The 17,485-nt window shown below is 47.7% G+C and overlaps 1 protein-coding gene across 2 annotated transcripts in view; it reads left to right on the forward strand.

Annotated features, from left to right (window-relative positions):
• Nucleotides 1-17,485, forward strand: part of LOC137469206 (alpha-2-macroglobulin-like protein 1) — a 24,379-nt gene continuing 6,894 nt past the window's right edge. Inside the window, exons 1-26 of one of the 2 annotated variants that reach the window (XM_068181735.1) lie at nucleotides 1-264; nucleotides 2,394-2,580; nucleotides 2,918-3,080; nucleotides 3,811-3,863; nucleotides 4,164-4,184; nucleotides 5,435-5,588; nucleotides 6,023-6,107; nucleotides 6,654-6,774; nucleotides 6,886-7,003; nucleotides 7,860-7,969; nucleotides 8,362-8,532; nucleotides 8,767-8,991; nucleotides 9,118-9,181; nucleotides 9,691-9,836; nucleotides 9,992-10,141; nucleotides 10,964-11,161; nucleotides 11,822-11,909; nucleotides 12,492-12,645; nucleotides 13,434-13,662; nucleotides 14,027-14,150; nucleotides 14,331-14,452; nucleotides 14,866-14,917; nucleotides 15,314-15,397; nucleotides 15,764-15,940; nucleotides 16,242-16,323; nucleotides 17,188-17,344. In XM_068181735.1, the coding sequence (XP_068037836.1) occupies nucleotides 194-264; nucleotides 2,394-2,580; nucleotides 2,918-3,080; nucleotides 3,811-3,863; nucleotides 4,164-4,184; nucleotides 5,435-5,588; nucleotides 6,023-6,107; nucleotides 6,654-6,774; nucleotides 6,886-7,003; nucleotides 7,860-7,969; nucleotides 8,362-8,532; nucleotides 8,767-8,991; nucleotides 9,118-9,181; nucleotides 9,691-9,836; nucleotides 9,992-10,141; nucleotides 10,964-11,161; nucleotides 11,822-11,909; nucleotides 12,492-12,645; nucleotides 13,434-13,662; nucleotides 14,027-14,150; nucleotides 14,331-14,452; nucleotides 14,866-14,917; nucleotides 15,314-15,397; nucleotides 15,764-15,940; nucleotides 16,242-16,323; nucleotides 17,188-17,344 (3,306 nt within the window). In that variant the 5' untranslated portion in view covers nucleotides 1-193. The remainder of the gene's footprint in view (nucleotides 265-2,393; nucleotides 2,581-2,917; nucleotides 3,081-3,810; nucleotides 3,864-4,163; nucleotides 4,185-5,434; nucleotides 5,589-6,022; nucleotides 6,108-6,653; nucleotides 6,775-6,885; nucleotides 7,004-7,859; nucleotides 7,970-8,361; nucleotides 8,533-8,766; nucleotides 8,992-9,117; nucleotides 9,182-9,690; nucleotides 9,837-9,991; nucleotides 10,142-10,963; nucleotides 11,162-11,821; nucleotides 11,910-12,491; nucleotides 12,646-13,433; nucleotides 13,663-14,026; nucleotides 14,151-14,330; nucleotides 14,453-14,865; nucleotides 14,918-15,313; nucleotides 15,398-15,763; nucleotides 15,941-16,241; nucleotides 16,324-17,187; nucleotides 17,345-17,485) is intronic. The other variant, XM_068181736.1, reaches the window with a different exon arrangement.

Here is a 17,485-nt window from a genome sequence, read left to right on the forward strand (position 1 = left end):
ATTCCAACCACGAGCAGCCCGATCTCCACCTTGGTTTTGAAGCCAAGGGAGGAACGGGCGTCTGGTCAGGGCAGGAGTTGCATGCTCCATCGGCTCTGGATGAGGGGGACAAGGAAGACAGCAGGAGCAGGGGAGAAGGGGGTGCTGAGGAGTGGCTAAGCTTTCCTTGGAGGAATTCTACCAGCAATCAGCTATGTGGAGGATCATTTTCCTGTGGGGCTGCATCCTTCTCCTGCCTAGCACGGCTGGAATGCCTGCAATGCTGTAAGAACTTCACTGCTTTGCAAATGTGCTCTGGTCTGTGAGGGATCCTGGCGGGGGGCGGCAGTATGACAGAAATGGGACAGAAGTCTTAAGGTGAGGAGTGTTTTTCTGGAAAGGCATAATTTCTCACATTCCCAAGGTTTTGTTTGGTTTCCATGTGCCCTTTCCCCACATTCCCCCTGCTAACTTTCTCTTCCTTTAGTGCCTTTGATGTAGACCATGTATTTCAGCAAGGACTCAGGCAGAACAACTCTGCCAGCTTTCTGCATGTGCTTAATTCTGACCTTCCAATATCTCATGTCTCCTGCTGTGTTCCAGAATATGTTTCCTTTGGGCTGAGCTTTTCTTCCGAGAGTCATAGGTCACTATTTAATAGTTTAGCCAGCAAAGCTGAGTGTCTATACAAAGTGAGCAAACATGAGCCCAAGTATCTGGTAGGGATGCTCTTGGTACAGCAGTGTGTTCAGTCAGGCTTGGCTGGCCATCTGCTCCCACCACGCCTTTTCTCAGACCTCTGTCAAGGACAATTCCCAGCACAGCTTCTCTTCATATACTTTGTCAGGAATGCAACTCCTGTTCCAGCAGACACTGCTGTGATGTCCTGGCTTGTGAACTTGTTCTTGCTTTTTTGGAAGGTGCTTGCTTTTGCAGCCATGGCACAAGTGCAAACAGAAGCATGACTGTGCTTGAGCAGTAGATGTTACAGTGGAAAATATGGCAGTGGGTTGTAGCTGGGATCCCTCCTGCTGCATGTGTGCACAAGCCTAGTTTTAAAAACCTTCTCCAGTGGGAGTACTTCCTCTAGGACATGTTCCATAGGCTGACAAGCTCCCACTCAAAGGATGTGCTTTACTGCTGTCTGCTTGCCACTGTTACCTTCAGTGTGAAGCTTTGCTTTAGGGAAATACCACTTGCCTCAGTAGGTTGTCTGCTGTCCTGCCTGTATTCCAGTTTTTTTCATAGATTCATGATCCAGCTTGGATCTTGGGTCCCTTGGATGACGGCCCCAGAGATGTTCTTTCTTACTTTTATAGCTCAGAAGGCAAGGGCAAGGGATGAAATGTTAAAGGGGTGTAAGAAAATGTTCCAGAGTAAAGGATCATTAAGAGCAAGGGGGGATGTGGGAGGTTTCAAGCAGAGAATTTTTAGTGCTCATCCCATCCTTTGGCACAAGTGGCAGGAGGGAGGTGCCATGAGTCAGCTCAAGTAGGAAAAACAAAATGTTGTTGGTGTGTGTTTTGAGATCCTCAAGGCGGCTTGGCAGCACTCAAGTGTGACAGCAGTCAAAGGCTCCCGGCCAGCAGGACTTTGACTCCCTCTCGCCAGGGTGCTGAGCTCCAGCTGAGAGTTGCCAGCACTTCACTTCCCTGCCTTCCTCCTGCTTTTCTGATCTTTCCAGGCCCTGCCCTCTGCTTCCTGCAAAACATGCTGCTGGCTGAGCCTGTCCAAAGGCAGTGAGTGGGAGGAGTCAGTGATAAGAACCTTGAAATCTGCTTGAATGCCGGCTTTTTGGTTGTCCTAGATGCTACAGTACAGTAAAAGATGGGAGCAAACAAACTGTGAACAGCTTTTTGGTGTTATGGACGCAGTTCAGAGTAGATGCAGAGATGGGAGAGCAAGTAGAGAGCAAGGAGGACTGTCAGGAGCTGAAGTGAAGGTGCTCATGAGTCTCTGTGGCTGGGACATGAAGCTGGGACACTGGGTCCCTCACAGAGGGCATTGTTTCTGAGCCCAAGAGCAGTGGGAAAACCAGCCAACAAAACTGATGGTGATAATGTAGTGTGGTTCAGTGAAAACATTGAAGACTTGGGAAACCTGCAAGAGAGCCAAGCTGCTGCTGATTCCTTGGGTGACATGGGGAGGTCCCTTCACCTTATTTTCACTTTCAATTGTAAGGTAATGAATTTACAATTTTATATGTGCATGCAGCATATAGTGCTGCCTCACCGTCAATGTCTGCAGTACCCATACATGAGAACAGTGTCATGTCCCACTGGTGTCATGACAGCAGAGTGAAGAGACCAGAAGTCTGTTAGGAAGTACCTAAATACAGGTCAAAACCTGCCCTCTTAGAAAGACAGTTTAACCTGACTTCTCTCTTCTTTTTCTTTTTTTTTTTTTTTCAACAGAAATTATGCTGTGGCAATACCATCTCAGCTCTACTACCCATTCTCAGAGACAGTGTGTCTCCAGCTCAGCAGAGAGCAAGCAGTCCCAATCCATGTGTCAATCACCTTGCAAAGCAGAGCTGGGAATGAGACTCTGATCACTCAGTCCATCTCTCAGCTCCCCTTCTTCCATTGCACAACCTTCCAGGTGAGGAAGATACTTTCAAGGGTTTTCACTAGGGTGGATATTGCATGAGTTCTGCTCTCACTGGGCAGGAATGCAAAGAATTGTGCCTTCCTATGAGGATATCTTAATTGGCCAATAATCTTCTGCTTCAGCCTGCATTGGTCTGCCACTGTCCTTTCTGCTATGTAGCCCCACTAAAATTTTACCCTTCTAGAAATCTTTTTGAAAAGTTCTGTGAAGTCTTTCAAGGCAAGAAAAACTAGAGCAACCCAAAAGTTATATCATAATTGTTATTCCAAAAACCTTGGGATCAGTGAATGGGATCCAGCCTGAGTGATGGTTATAACTATACCTGCAGGTCCCTCCTCCTGTTGGAAACCCTGATGAAGTGGCTTTTGTTGTTATCACAGTCTTGGAAGCCAACTCAGAGTTCCAGAAGAAACAGAAAGTCCTAATCAAGCATGCAGACAAGAAGACTTTTATCCAGACAGACAAACCTCTGTACAAACCTGGACAGATTGGTATGGACAGAATGCCATGTCTTGTGAGAGAGAGTGGTCCTCAGGCCACAGAATGTGGGGTACTGTCTAGTCCTCTGAGCAGGACCTGCTCAGGAAGGGAGATGTGCCACAGGCTTCCTTCTAGGCTTTGAGTGGTTTGAGAATCTCTCTCTCCTATGTCAGCGTGCCGTATGCCACTGTGAACAGGGCTTGTGTGTCTTCCTTGATGTGTGAGAAAAGATTTAGAAGCCACAGTGTTATACTTATGATTGCTCCAGTTAAAGTCATGGCTGTCTGTCAGGGCTCTAAATCCCTCTCTTCCCCACAGACTTCCTCAGGTGAGGATTGCACACCTACAGGTTCCACCACTGCCCTTGCACAGCTCAGATCACCACAGGGTTCAGCTGTTTGCCCCATGCCTCTGCACGCCTTCCACTGGGATGACCTTCACTGCAGGCAAGACTGAGTGGCCCACGACAGGTCCACTGTCCAGAAAAATACTCTTTCCCACCAGCACAGCCAGCCTTCCCAGAAAGCCCCACACTGCCTCTCCTAACACTTTTTTTTCTTGCAGGCTGCCATCTCCTAGCAGTGCTTTGGGCATAGGCCTGGGAGTGGATGGCTCTGTCTGCTGCCCTCATCCTCTCAGTGAAACATGTGTACACATCTTCCTTAGCCATGTGTTCTTGTTATTTACTATTGAGAGACTTGATTTCATTTCAGCCAGTCCCGTTTTCCTTTTGCTTTGTAGTCAAGTTGCGGATTGTGACCTTGGATCAGAACTTTATTGCCAGCAGTGAAACAGTAAGTGAAGAGGGAAGATACCTGAAGTCTGGAAATGTTATGAGCTGCCTGCATGTCTTCTAGATCAGTGCTTGGCCCAGCCAGGAGATGTGTGTACAGCTGGTCTCAAAATTGCTTTTGGTGCTTACAAACAGCATTGGGTACTACCTGCAAGACAGGAGCTGCTCATGGGTTATGGGCAGTCCCTGGGAATTGCTTAGAGAAGGCTGGTGGATGGTTGGGGAAATAAAAAATACCAGGCAGGTGGATGGTAACTTACCTGAAAGCATCCCACAAGTAACTGTTGTTTTCTCCCCACAGCAGCGCCTGGTGGAACTGAAGGTAAAGCTCCTACTTTATTGAAAGTGATGAACTCTTCTCACCTTGGGGAAGACACAGATTTGGAGATGGTGGCTGGGAAATATCGATGCAGAAAGTCAGTTAGCTCAGAATGGATGGGAGCAGTCCTTGGCTGCTTCTCCTTCCTTCGTTCCATGTCCACAAAATTTTGGCATAGCAGTGTCATGACACTGATCACACAGGGATCCCTGCAGTAAATGATGGGTGCCACTGAAAACCAGCAAACCTTCCTAGAGTGGTTACTGGAATTCTAGTCCCTCTAGCCTATGAATTGAAGACTTGTGAAAATCCTGAAGTTTCCTTAAGGAGACTTATATTTACCATATAGGAAACAAACATTTCACCAGTTGGTATTGTGACTGCACAGCTAGAAACACTTCCTAAAGTAGCTTTCAGGCTGCTGATTCTTAAAATCTGTTCATTGTAATCGCTGTGCTGAGGAAAGACACCTGAAAGGGGTGATGGGGTTTGTAATACCCATGCAGAGAGGTCAGAGTCCCAACTAGCAATGGGCAGTAGTTAATATACATGTCATACCCAGCAAGGAATCATTACATAAACACAGTTTCTGAGACATGTATGCAATACTTTATGCCAGTTTATGCAAACATATTACTCTGATCCAGCTTCACCTTTTCCAACAGCAGTGCCCACTTGTTCCACATTAAGCATGAACTCATCACAAAGCTCCTACTGGCTGGGCAGTGTGACTGTAGCAGAGTTCTGCACCATGCCCTCCCAGAGCCAGCAGTGGGAGAACACTGTCCTTCATGTCTGGGCCTCAATGGTTCATCTGCATGGAGTCCTGACTCTTTTCGCCATTCTTTCCTGGGGATTCAAGACATCACTCCCCAGTAGCTCATGCCTTAGGCAGAATGTCTCCACAGTGACCTTGTGGGCTGGGCCAACTCAGGTGACCACAGAGATGTTTAAAGAAGGACAACTTCTTTCTCTTTGTGAGACAGGCAGGCAGTAAACAACAGTTTTGCAGCAGTCAGAGATGGTAGTGCCACCAGGGAACAATGATGTGATAGATTAACTTTGTCAATGAGACAGGGAGAAAAGTCCTTTCCTCTTTGAGCTTGGACTCACCTGAGCACTGTAGCTGTGCCATAGACCTGGGCTCTCAGGACAAGAGAATATGTGGTCAGATCACGCCCTGGTATCTTGGACAACCTGCAAAAGAGTCTTTTTGCACTAGAAAATAACTCCTCTCTACTCCACTTGTGCAGGACCCCAAAGGGAACCGAATTGCACAGTGGCTGGATGTTACCCCTGTGGGAGGCATTGTGGATCTGTCCTTCCCACTGGCTGCAGAAGCACCGCTCGGAGAGTACACCATCAGAATGCCTGGCCTCACGCGCACCTTCAGAGTAGAGGAGTATGGTAAGAGTCTCAGGAAGCTGGTGGCAGCAGAGAAAGGTGTATTGCCAGCCTCCAGCACCCCTCCACACACAGAGCTGGATGGGCCGTGCAGCTGTGAACAGCTGTGCTGGTTGTGCTCTCTCCTGGGAAGTGCAGCTGCCTGCCCACAGGTGTAACCACTGTCCTTTACCCAGGCCCACCGGCTTTCTCCTCACCCATGTCCTGCGGATGGGGCTGAGACAATGTCCCACAGCTGTGCTCTGGGGAGGAGACTCAAGCTGCCTACTCCTGTCCTATTCTCCTAGCTGGGCTGTTGGTGTATTTCTACCAGGCCATGTGCTGGAACGAAAGGAGAGATTTTTTTTTTTTTTTCTGTAAACAACCACTTTGGAAGGATTGGAGCAAATTAAGTCTTTCTATTCTCACTGAATTATCTTTCTCTTGCTTTCACACAGTGCTGCCCAAGTTCAGTGTCTCCATCCAGATGCCTCAGGTGGTCACCATCCTAGAGGAAAACTTCCCTCTCCACGTCTGTGGCATGTGAGCTGACTTATCGTGGCAGAAGGTGCATTTTTACTGGTTTGGAAAATGCACAGCCATCAATAACTGAGCTCAAAATGGTCTCTGCCAACCCTACCCTCACCCCAAGAGCTGGTACCCTGTCATCCTTTGTTAAGCAACTCTCCTGGACTCTCACCTTTCTCCATATTCTCTCTCCTTACTTTCTCTGTGAGTCTGAAAGTGTGGCAGTGCATTCCCTCAATGTAGCATGTGCCCTACACAGCACCTCTGCTGTATTTGTTAGTGACAGTGTTGTAGGAATAATGGCTCGGCTTGTGGCCAACACAATGTCCCCTAGCCCTGCCTGGTGGGACTAGTGTTGATGTGGAGAGAACTCACCCACCGCTGACTTCTGTCTCAATCTGATGAGGCCATTTGTACTTCTTGACCTCCTCTGCTGAGCTGATGACCCATGAATATACTGCAGGCTGTTGGGCTATATAGCTGCAAACCACAGGGTAAAGCTGACTTTCCTCACTCTTGAGCCAATGTTTCTGTGTAAGTCCTCTGTGCTCCCTTCGCCAGGTACACCTATGGGAAAGCAGTCCAGGGTAGCGTGAAGGCTGTGGTGTGCCGTAAACACATCCGCTATAACCGGAAGTCTTCCAAAGCCAAGCGCAGTATTTGTAAGGATTACGCTGGCAAGGTGAGCACGGGAGACACCCTCCCCTCTTGCAAAAGGGAGGAAAGAGGTCAAAGAGACAGAACACTCTTTTGCCTTCATGATTGGTTAACAAATACAATTTCACATTCCCAGACAAATGACAATGGCTGCTTTTCCACTGAAGTGAATACTAAGATTTTCCACCGGAAGCATGGTGATAATTATGATTTCAATCTGGAGGCTGAGGCTTTTCTGAAAGAAAGTGGAACAGGTAATAAAAACTGATTCTACACTTTGTGGGAAATCTTTTATTATACACTCATAAGATGTACTTGTCTTTGGGTTTTTATCTGTAAGACAGTTGAGTTCATCCAGTCTTGATGCCTGCTCTGGCAGTAATTTTATTTTGACAGAGATGGGCAAGAGCTGCTTTCTCTTGTCTTCTCATCACATTAAAAATGTGTACAGAGGTGGGCCAGGCCAAGTTCTCTTGTTCTGAAACCATATTTTAGGACAGTCCATTGGAATGAGATGTTATTCAGAACAACTAGAGATAACCAAGGCCCTGACTGTGTACTGTTATTAGCTCCTCATTAGATTTATCTCCACATCCCAGATAGGTAGATAAGGTTTCTTATAACATTCCTACTCTTACAAGATTTTGCAAAACCTTCCTTTTCTTCCTGTGAAGAAAATGTTTCCCAGCCTCTTGCCAGAAGCAGTGACACACATCCACTTAACAAACAGCTGCAGTGATTTCAGATGGGCACACAGGACAAGAGATCAGACTGAGAACTGACATGGGAAAAACAAGGAAAAATGCTGCCTTCTAGTGACTGCTGTGAGGAGGGAAGGAGAATGGAAGAGGACAGTTATGAGTAGGACCATCTTAAAGTGGGAAGAGTCTTGAGAAGTATCTGACAGAGACCTCCAGATAGACTGCTGTCATTCTGTCACGTCAGAGAGTAGGAGGCACTATAGCTGAGTGCATGTGTGTTAAATGACTCCTGAAGCTGCATGGAGAAACTGCAGTGCCCTATGAGTGATAGTCCACCCCTTAACTGAGTTTATCCAATCTTGATGCCTGCTTAGACATGATACCTGCATGTGCCTCCTGTCTTTCCCAGGGGTGGAGTTCAACACCACTGAAAACTGCAAGGTCACTTTTGATATCACAACTCTCCAGTTCTGGGGGACGAGCTACTACTATCAGCAAGGAGCTCCCTACTATGGAAATGTGAGTGAAAAGGGAAGAAACATGGAAAGCCCAGCAGCTGGGCCTAATCAGGTGGTAGGCACAGAAGTGCCCAGGGGTGCCCTTGTTCTGAGCTGCCTAAAGCTGCCAGCACAATCCTCTGTCCCAGTCCCTCCTTTGATATATCTACCAAGAGGTATCTTGGTATACCTCTTGATATATCTACCAAATATTGTAGATATATCTACCAAAGGTGTGACTGCAGGATCTGTGGCTTTGCCAGATGAGATGGCCGCTGCATAAATGGGGAAGGGTTGGAGAAGTTAAATATCACACTGAGAGTCCCTTTGCAGAGAATAGACTGGGACTTCTACTGGGATGTGGATTTTCAGTCCTGAGGCCTCCAACTCTGACTGTTCTCTGCACTGTTACAGCTGGAACTCAGAAGTGCCAATGGGACACACCTGAAGAACAAGAAGGTGATCCTTACAGTGTCCTATGGGAGCAGGAAGCAGACCAAGACCTACCTCACGGATGACACTGGGATGGCCTCCTTCGTCTTAGAGACATCAGCATGGGACAACAGCAGTAAAGTTATACTACAGGTTAGGAACCAGCTATTGCAAACCAGTCTGGAGCTAAGCAGGTAACTAGAATTGAAATACATTATAAGGGCAGATCTATGCTAATACTTTACCCACATGTACCTGGTTGAACTTGGTGTAGGTGGAAGTAGACACTCTAAGCTGGGATACTTCAGAGCCCACTGTTTAGTCAGCCTTGGTTTTGGTGTATGAAGAGCTGTAGGAAATCCTCAGACATGTTTTTCTGTGCCACAGGCGAAATCCCAGCCGGAGGACTCGAACGGTCGAAACGTGAAGGTGTCTTACGGCACTGCATCGCTCCCACTGAGAGCCTTCTACTCCTCCAGCCACAGCTTTGTGAGGATCCAGCCCGTGCAGGCAATTCCAGCCTGTGGGGATGTGCAGCAGGTCACTGTGCACTACCACATACTCGCCACAGAGATGGGCCACCAGGCTGCCAGAGCACACTTCTACCACCTGGTGAGTGTGGGCAGCGCCAGCGAGGTCAGCTCTGAGCCCGGTCTGTGTCAGCACAGGGCCCTTTGCTGGCCCAGAAACGTGGACCGGAGGCACTCTCAACCCTTTGTTCTGTTCATTACCCTTTAGGTTATGGCCAGAGGATCCCTTGTGCATCATGGCCAAACAACAGTGCTTCTTGATCCACCGTCAGGTAAGAGCATCTAACTCCCAGGAACAGATTAAGGAATCCAATGAGAAAGTCTTTCCAGCCTAGATGGAGAAAGAGAAAAAGAGATCTGAAACTAACAGGAAACCACAGAGCTGGCACAAAAAACCTATAGGAAATATGCTTTTTTCTGTCTTTTAATTTCCTTTTATTTTTCTGCTGATCGAATGGTAAAACTGTCAGAGTTTATCTGCCAAGCAGGAAATTGTCAGAGACTTCCAAGGTAACTTATGAAGTCTTTCTCGGCTCAAGTGGAAAGTAATTTCTCTTCCAAGTGCTCACTGTTGCCAAGGTGTGTAATCATATAAAGTCACTGCTGTAAAAACCTCCATCCTGGCCTAGCTGTGGCCTCCCCAGAAGCAAGGCAGAATAGTTTTTATGCAAGAATCTGTACAGAAGTATTACAGAAGAAGAGCACATTGCTGCTGTCATCCTTGGATTGCAGACTTCCTTGCACCTTGCTGTACTTATTCAATTTTTCCTTCTTCCTTCAGGTCAGTACAGTGGGGCTTTCAACATCACTCTGCCCATTGACCTAATTTCATCCATGGCTACCCTCTTTGTTTATATTACCTTCCCCGAGGGACAAGTGGCAGCTGACACCCTCCGTCTGAAAGTCTCCAGCTGCTTCAGGAACCATGTAAGCAGTGCACAAAACATAGAGGGGCGAGTAGGCTGGAGGGTGGCTAATGATCTGCAAACTGGCAGTAGATATGCAGCAGAATCCAATAACCACAGCTTCCCCTTTCCTTCATCTCTCAGTATCTGCAGTCCCCCTTTCTTCTGCTGTTCCAGGTGAAGCTTGGCTTCTCAGACACAGTTGCCCTCCCAGGATCGACCGTCCGTCTCCATTTGCAGGCTGCGCCAGGCTCCCTGTGCAGCATCCGTGCAGTAGACAAAAGTGTCCTTCTCCTGAGGCCAGAGGCTGAGCTGTCCAGGGATAGTGTGAGTCACCTCACTGCTGACCGCTGCTGCCTAATAAGGCATGGTGGATATACCAACAAGTGATTGAATGGGGACAGGGCATGGTTTAATGAGAATAAATGAAGGCCAACATCAAACACCAGCCAAAATTTCCAGTGTCTACAGAGGGTTTATTCTGTTAGAATAACCCACTGTCATCCCCTGCTACAGCCTGAAGTCACATCCTCATTAAACTTACAGTGCTTTACCACAGTGGCAAGCAGAAGGCAAGAGACATCCATCTGCTGAACCGATTCACGACAATGCTCTGAAAAAAAAGTCATGTTTAAAAAAATGCCAAGCATGGGATAGGCTTCATGTCTTTGTTCCAGCTCACATGAACCAGACAGTCCTTCCATTCACAGAGTGGTCTCTAACTGGTGTATTGGCAGTGGAAGGGTCCCTTTTCTCCTCTAGACCTTGGTCTAAGGACACCTGAATTGCCTCTTGACACTGTCTTGGTGGATCCAGGATGCATCTTCAGTCAGACAAGGAGCTCTCCAATGTTCCCCCCATGCAGGGAAGATGTCCTTAGTGTTTGCATTCAGTTCACAGGTACAATTATTAAGCTAGAAGTGGCCACAGCTATGCAGCCATACCTCAGAGAGGCTCATGTTCTTTTCTGGTGCTATACATCCAGAATTGGTGGAGGCTCTCCATAAAATTCAAAACCTCTTGGGGTTGGGTTTTTGTGACAGGTAGGACCTGAGCTCGGCCTCTGAGGTCACAGGAAATTTCTGGATAGAAATTAAAATCTTCCTACCTCTCACACTGACCTGTACTGTTTTCATTCTCTCTCTACAGGTGTATAATATGTTCAGCTATGCTCAGGAGCAGCTCAGCACCCTCACAGATGTCTACAGTGACTACTGCACTATCCACAAGAGCCCAGGAATCACTGATGCCTCTCAGACAACCCTTTCACCAGGAATGATGTCACCATTCATGTACAACAGATACTCTTATGCAGTATCCCAACCAGATGTTTATGAACTTCTGAAGGTAAATCTAATTTCCAGAAAGCCTGAAATATCAGAGCTGAGCACTTTTGTATCCCAGGTCAGCACAGGTAGCTTCATAGACTGTCTTTCCTGTAAATGCTGGTGACTTCATGATCTGAATTTGCCAAGCTTCTGAACTAAGAGATCAATGACACTCTATGCTCCCAGTATGATAAATTCCCATTGATCAGGCAGATTCCTAGTACCCAAACTCATCATTTGTTCCCTTTGGAGTTTCTAGGGATTGGAAGCAGAGTGGATTGTCAGCCTGTGTGAGAAAAAAACTAGAGGTTAGAGAAGCAAAGCACCTGAGAGAAGAGGGGAACCCAGGGAAAGGAGAGAAAGAATAGTAGAAAGGAATGGCAGTGAAGGATAGAGAAAAGTCTGGGTTAGGGTGGGCAGCAAACTGTGGTGCCAAAATAATGACTTTGTGTACAGGCATGCACATGAAAGTGGTCACCACAACCCTTTGGCATGAGGACCAGGCTCTGGGAGCAGTACAGCTCTGCCTTCTCTCCCGATAAAAATTTGCAGGTTGTGCTGAGGTACAACAACACAGAGGAGCTGTGATATGCTGGGATGAGGGGGAAGAGACAGACCCTCAGACACGCCAACCCCTCCACAGAAATATACCTACTTTTCTCCTGCTTCTTTCCTCCAGAACGCAGGTCTAACATTTTTAACCAGCCTTAAAATCAAGTCTCCAATTGAGTGCCGCACCCAGACCACTTTTGACTACGACTACATGTGTACATCTCGATTTTTCCTGTTTCTTTGGAGATCACGGGTAACATATAGGCTGCACATGGGCAGCTGAACATGCAGTGTGTGGGAGGTTGAACAGGAGATGTGCTCCACAGGGAGAGGGGAAAGGCCCTGGCAGGAGTGTGTGTCCAGTGCACTGGAGGGACACAGGGGTGGCTGCAGGATTTGAACCTGTTTGGAAGCTTCACCTGGTGAGCAAGAAGATAATATGGTCAAGAAGGGAAATGGGGCATCTGTCTCAGGAAAGAAAATCTGTTTGTAAGACTAGGAAAGGTCTTTCTGGAAACCAGAGAATGAACCAAGATTGGCATTGGGCAGTATCTAGGCTTTTCTGCAGGGAATGAGAGCAAAACTGTGAGCAGGTAAAATGTCTCATGGGGGAGCACACACATATTGGAATCCCCCTGGCCTCCGGGGTTGTCTTGTGGAAGACAATAATGAAGTTGAGGCCATCTTGGAAAGGACAAGGGGGTTTGGCCTGGGAGTGGGAGGGAAGGAGCTGAGCTGAGCTCTATCCTGGTTTCACAGTTGCTCTGCCTTTGAAAGAATGCTTGTATTCCCAATAGCTTTTGATGAGCTGGCAGACTTGGAGAGCTTGTACCCAGAAGCAGATGCTGCTGTTGAAGCTGCTGAGGCAGAGCACACCAAGCTGGGCAGCGAGTCAGCACCAGCACGAACCTGGTTCCCAGAGACTTTCATCTGGACTCTGGTTCCCATCAAGTGAGTAGTTATGGGCTGTGGCTCCACAGGGATAGAGACTTTCTACCAGACATAGTCAAGAGAATGGGCAGGAGCAGAGACAGGGCATTATTGCCTTCTGCGCACAAAGTAAAAGAGAGGGGTATGAAGAAGTGAATAAGGACAATGGAGTTTTGGTTCAGTTCCTGTCTCCGCTTGAGATTTTCCAAATGCTTCTGGGAATTTAACATCACACACTCTTGAAGGATGTAAGAGGCCTCCACAAATCCATAGCTCAACATTCTACACAAGGCAGGTCCTGTTGGATCAAGTTGTAGTCAAGTACTCTGTATCCCCAAGGATGGAGATTCCTCAAATTGTGTTTCCATGTTTGAGCAGCCTCGTGGTGTTTTCTTATGTCTGGTCAGAATCTCCCACATTCCAGCTGTGTGTTACCTTTTGTCCTGTCAATATGCTCCACAGAAGAGACACGTTCCATTGTCTCCACACTTTCCCAATAGGAAGTGTGACACTATGCTTCATGGCACAGACTGGGTGTATAACATGGGCCCCTGTGAGCCCTCTGTGCCCACACAAAAGAAGAATTTCAGGTGCAGCACTGCTCAGAAGCAAATTTTGGGTTGCATTTTCCTCTCAAGTCATTCCTTGCCCACCTATTTGCTATCCTTCCCATACCTCTGTCGTACTTGCCAGGAATCCCCACATCTTCACATGCACTTCCATTTCATAGTCTGAATTTCTGCATTTGTCTTCCTAAGAGAATTCTTTCCAGGGTGGGGACAACCTCTTCCACTCTGTTTTCTCCTCAGCGATTCAGGGGCTGCTGAGCTAGCTGTCACAGTACCTGACAGTATCACAGACTGGAGAGCCATGACCTTCTGCACCTCGGAGAGCCACGGCTTGGGAATCTCAGAGACCACCAGCCTCCGGAGCTTCAAGCCCTTCTTTGTGGAGCCCACTTTGCCCTATTCTGTTTTCCGGGAAGAGTCATTTCCCCTGAAAGTCAAAGTCTTCAGCTACCTGAAGCAGTGCATGGCGGTGAGTGGCTCCCTCCAGGATGGTTTGGAGCAGAGGAATGTGTGGGAACTACTTTACTAATAGAGACCCAAACAGAGGGGCTGCCTGCTTAGGCACTGGGCAAAGGACACTGAAGAAGTTGTTCCATTTAGTTCCACACAGAGACGTCACTGACCAGTTTATCCTTCCCCAAAAGCCAAACCTTACAAATGCGGATTGCATGTCCATGGAACGCTGCTGGTGTCCCACAGATACTGCAACAGGCCATCAACATACTCACCCCTGGCTTGTGGGATTGATTGTTATTTGAATCAAGGACCTGAAGGGAAAAACACAGCAGCAACAGCAGCTCTGTAACCTGAACTCCCTTTTGTTTCACCTCTAGCTCCAGCTTAGCCTAATGGACTCCAGGGATTTTGACTTTCTTCATGAAAATGTTAGGTTCACTCTTTGCCTGTGCCCTGATTCAGCAAAAACATTTTCTTGGGACGTGAAGGCTACAAAACTAGGTAAGGGGTCAAGGGGGAGGCAGGGGTGGGAAGCACTGGAAGAGCTGTTTGAGGAAGGCAGAGCTGGGCTGGAAGGGAGACTGGCCCACTGTGCAAAACATGAGTGAGCAGCCCAAGGCTGAGCAAACTAAAACATAGGCGTAGATGTGCCAACCGGCCTCTTGATGTTTTGTTTTTTAGGGAAGGTGAATTTCACTGTCACTGCTGAGGTGGTGGAGCAGGAAGATGTTTGCACGGAGCGTGCAACCGTTGTGCCGGAGTCCGGAGGGAAGGACACAGTGGTTAAACACCTGCTAGTGAAGGTCAGGCTGCACTGCAGGGTTCTGGCAAGGCTGGAGCTGGGTCAGGCTCAAGACTGTCTGGTGGGTGGCTCTGGGAAGGAAGAGTCAGCTGAGGAGGTGGGCACATTTCTCAGGGAGACTGGTCAAGGAGAGATTCTGAGGGTAGATTGGACTGGAGCTCCTCCACTGCATGGGACAGAAATGTCAGAACCGCTTGCTGGCAGGGCAGTGGGGTCAAAGGCTGTGCAGCAGCTGAGAAACCTGTTTCCCAGTACAGCATCACTGTTGGCATGCATATCTCTGCTGTCCATGTGAAGCCCTTTGCCAGGGCCCACACGGATGGAAAATGTGCTTGCACAAAGGTGGGGTGCTGCACAGCTGCTCTCTGATTTTACCTCTCTCCCTTCTGAGCTGACCAGCCTTTTCCCCACCAGGCAGAGGGGCAGCTGGAAGAAAAGACCCACACCTCACTCCTGTGCCCTGAAGGTAGGTGCAGAGACCCCCAAGTACTGTCTTACTGGGGCTGTGCTTGTGCACAGAACAAAGAGATCAGATAGAAGCAGTGTGGTGTTTGAGCAACTCTAGGACTCTCTGGACATGTGTAGGGAGCAGAAAGTCAGGGATCTTGGAGCTTTTATGGGTAGGCAAAGCCATTCAGCCCTACCCAGTACTAAAAGCTCTTGGCAACATCAAGCCACTGCCTAACCACATCACAGACCCTCATCAATGGGTGGCTGGATCTCTGTGTCATCCTCTCTTTCGAATGCTGATTTCACCAACTGATGAGGTGATCCCAGACCTGTTTACACCATCTCCTGGGGGACACCTGTGACTCTGCCATCTTCCTCATGCCTGTTGTTATGATGTTTTTACCCTTTGCAGGAACTTTGGCTTCAGAGACAATCTCCTTCACTATGCCAGAGAACATTGTCCTTGGGTCAGAGAGAGCCCACATCTCTTTCTTAGGTGAGTTTTTAGAAGAGTCTTGCGAAGTAATATTTTTCCCTGCAGGACATGTCTCTTCTGGTGCCACTGTGTCTTCTTTAGCAAACAAAGTATTGAAAGGGAATATGTACAGCAAGGTGTGGTAGTGTCTTCCAGAGCAGTATCCTATCTCTCCTATACAAGTGGCACTGCATGGATGTATAATTTCACCAAGCCAGGGGAAAGACAGCCAAGTACCATATCACTGTTCCTACAGTCTCTAGACATCACGTGAGCAGAGGTGAACTGAGATCAGTCTTAGGAGGTTACCTGGAGAATCTGTGAGACCAGAGTTGTTCTACACTCAAGAACGTGTATAGCTCCCAAAGCTGTGGCTCTGTCCTACAGGTGACATTATGGGAACTGCACTGGACAACATAGATGAGCTTCTCCAGATGTCCAGTGGCTGTGGTGAGCAGAACATGGTTCATTTTGCCCCAAATGTCTTTATCACACGATACCTTGAAGAAACAGGACAGCTGACTCCAGAAATCAAACAGAAGGCAATTGTCTATCTGGAAAGCGGTGAGTGAATTCCTACTTGTTAAGCTGGTGGTGTCCACTACAGTATTTGTGTGGAAGGAGCCTCAGCAGAGGCCTGGTGCTGAGTAGGATTTGTGCAGCATCACTAGCCTGGCATCGTGGTAATTGCAGCAGTGTAAATCAGTCTAGTGCATGTCAGTGGAACAAGCAGTACACAGCACCCCGCTACTAAATTCCTCAGATAATGCTCTCTGTAATGATCAGCAGGATTGGTGGGCAGGTTGGCTCCTGGAGAACAGGACAGGCACACAGCATCTTCACTACCCCCAGCCTCTTCCTGCAGGATATCAGCAGCAGCTCCTGTACAAGCACACAGACGGTTCATACAGTGCCTTTGGAGAAGGAAGTGAGCCAGGAAACACTTGGTAAGCAATGATATCCAGACATAACTGAGGAACAACAAACAGTTTGACCTGGTCAGGCTCAAGCTGGCTTGGATTTTGGTCTGGGGAATCTGAGGCAGTCTGAAGGTGTGGAGTTTTGAACAGAAATTGCTCCTGAGACCTTTTGGAAGGTGTCATGGCTTAAGCCCAGATGGAAATTAAGCACCACACAGCTGTTTGCTCAACACCATCCTCATGCCAAATTCAAAACATGGCACTGTAACAACTACTGAGAAGAAATTAACTCCACTCTAGCTGAAACCAGAGCAATATCCATCTCTTACTCCATAGCATTTATGTCATGCCAGGTTTCACACTCCCTAATATGCCATCATTTTCCCTATTTATCTGTTTTGATAAATACACAAAATCTTCCTCTTAGTCTATGGAACACCTCTGTCAAATGTGACAATGAACTAACCTGAAGTACCCCTGTTGGATTGTTTGTTCTTGGGCACCCCAAACGAGACTGATTCTGAAAACTTGGCAGCAAAGGCATCTTCTTTACAGGTTTTCAGATTGTTTGGTGCCCAAACATGATTTGGAATGGGTCTGAGTGAGCTCACTAAATGTCAGCTCTTCAGGGCAGCAAATTCCTGTTGGAATTAGCAGAGCTCTGAAGGTCTGAAAAATTGAATTTTTTCTTTCTTGCCACACATGGTTCTGACCTCAAGCTTCTTGAGCTCATGTGCATTGCTTCCAAGTTCTCCATCTGCACAGGGCTGTGGCCTGCTGGTATTTCTACAGGGAGAATGTAGTAGAAGACACTGAGACTCCTGTCTCCTCTTGGAGACATGCATCAAGTGACAGTTCAGTTTTATATCTTTCTTCCTTCCTTGGCTCTAGGCTTACTGCTCTTGTCCTGAAGACCTTCAGCCAAGCCCGGGACTTCATCCACATAGATGAACAAAATATAAAGGATGCTGCCAGTGCCCTGATTAAAAGTCAGACTCCATCTGGCTGCTTCAAGAGTGTGGGGAAGCTCTTCAACAACGGTCTGATGGTATGACATGTCCTGGTGGTTCATTAGGTACCTCAGAGCTCCTTCACTTTCTGGTCCAGTTTGGGTGCCAAGAACAAATGAACTCTGTTGCAGGAGGAAGGCTCTGAAGTGCCCAGAGTCACCCTTGGGTGACACTCAGAG

This window comes from Anomalospiza imberbis, chromosome 2 (assembly GCF_031753505.1).
Source record: "Anomalospiza imberbis isolate Cuckoo-Finch-1a 21T00152 chromosome 2, ASM3175350v1, whole genome shotgun sequence".
Lineage (NCBI taxonomy): Eukaryota > Metazoa > Chordata > Aves > Passeriformes > Viduidae > Anomalospiza > Anomalospiza imberbis.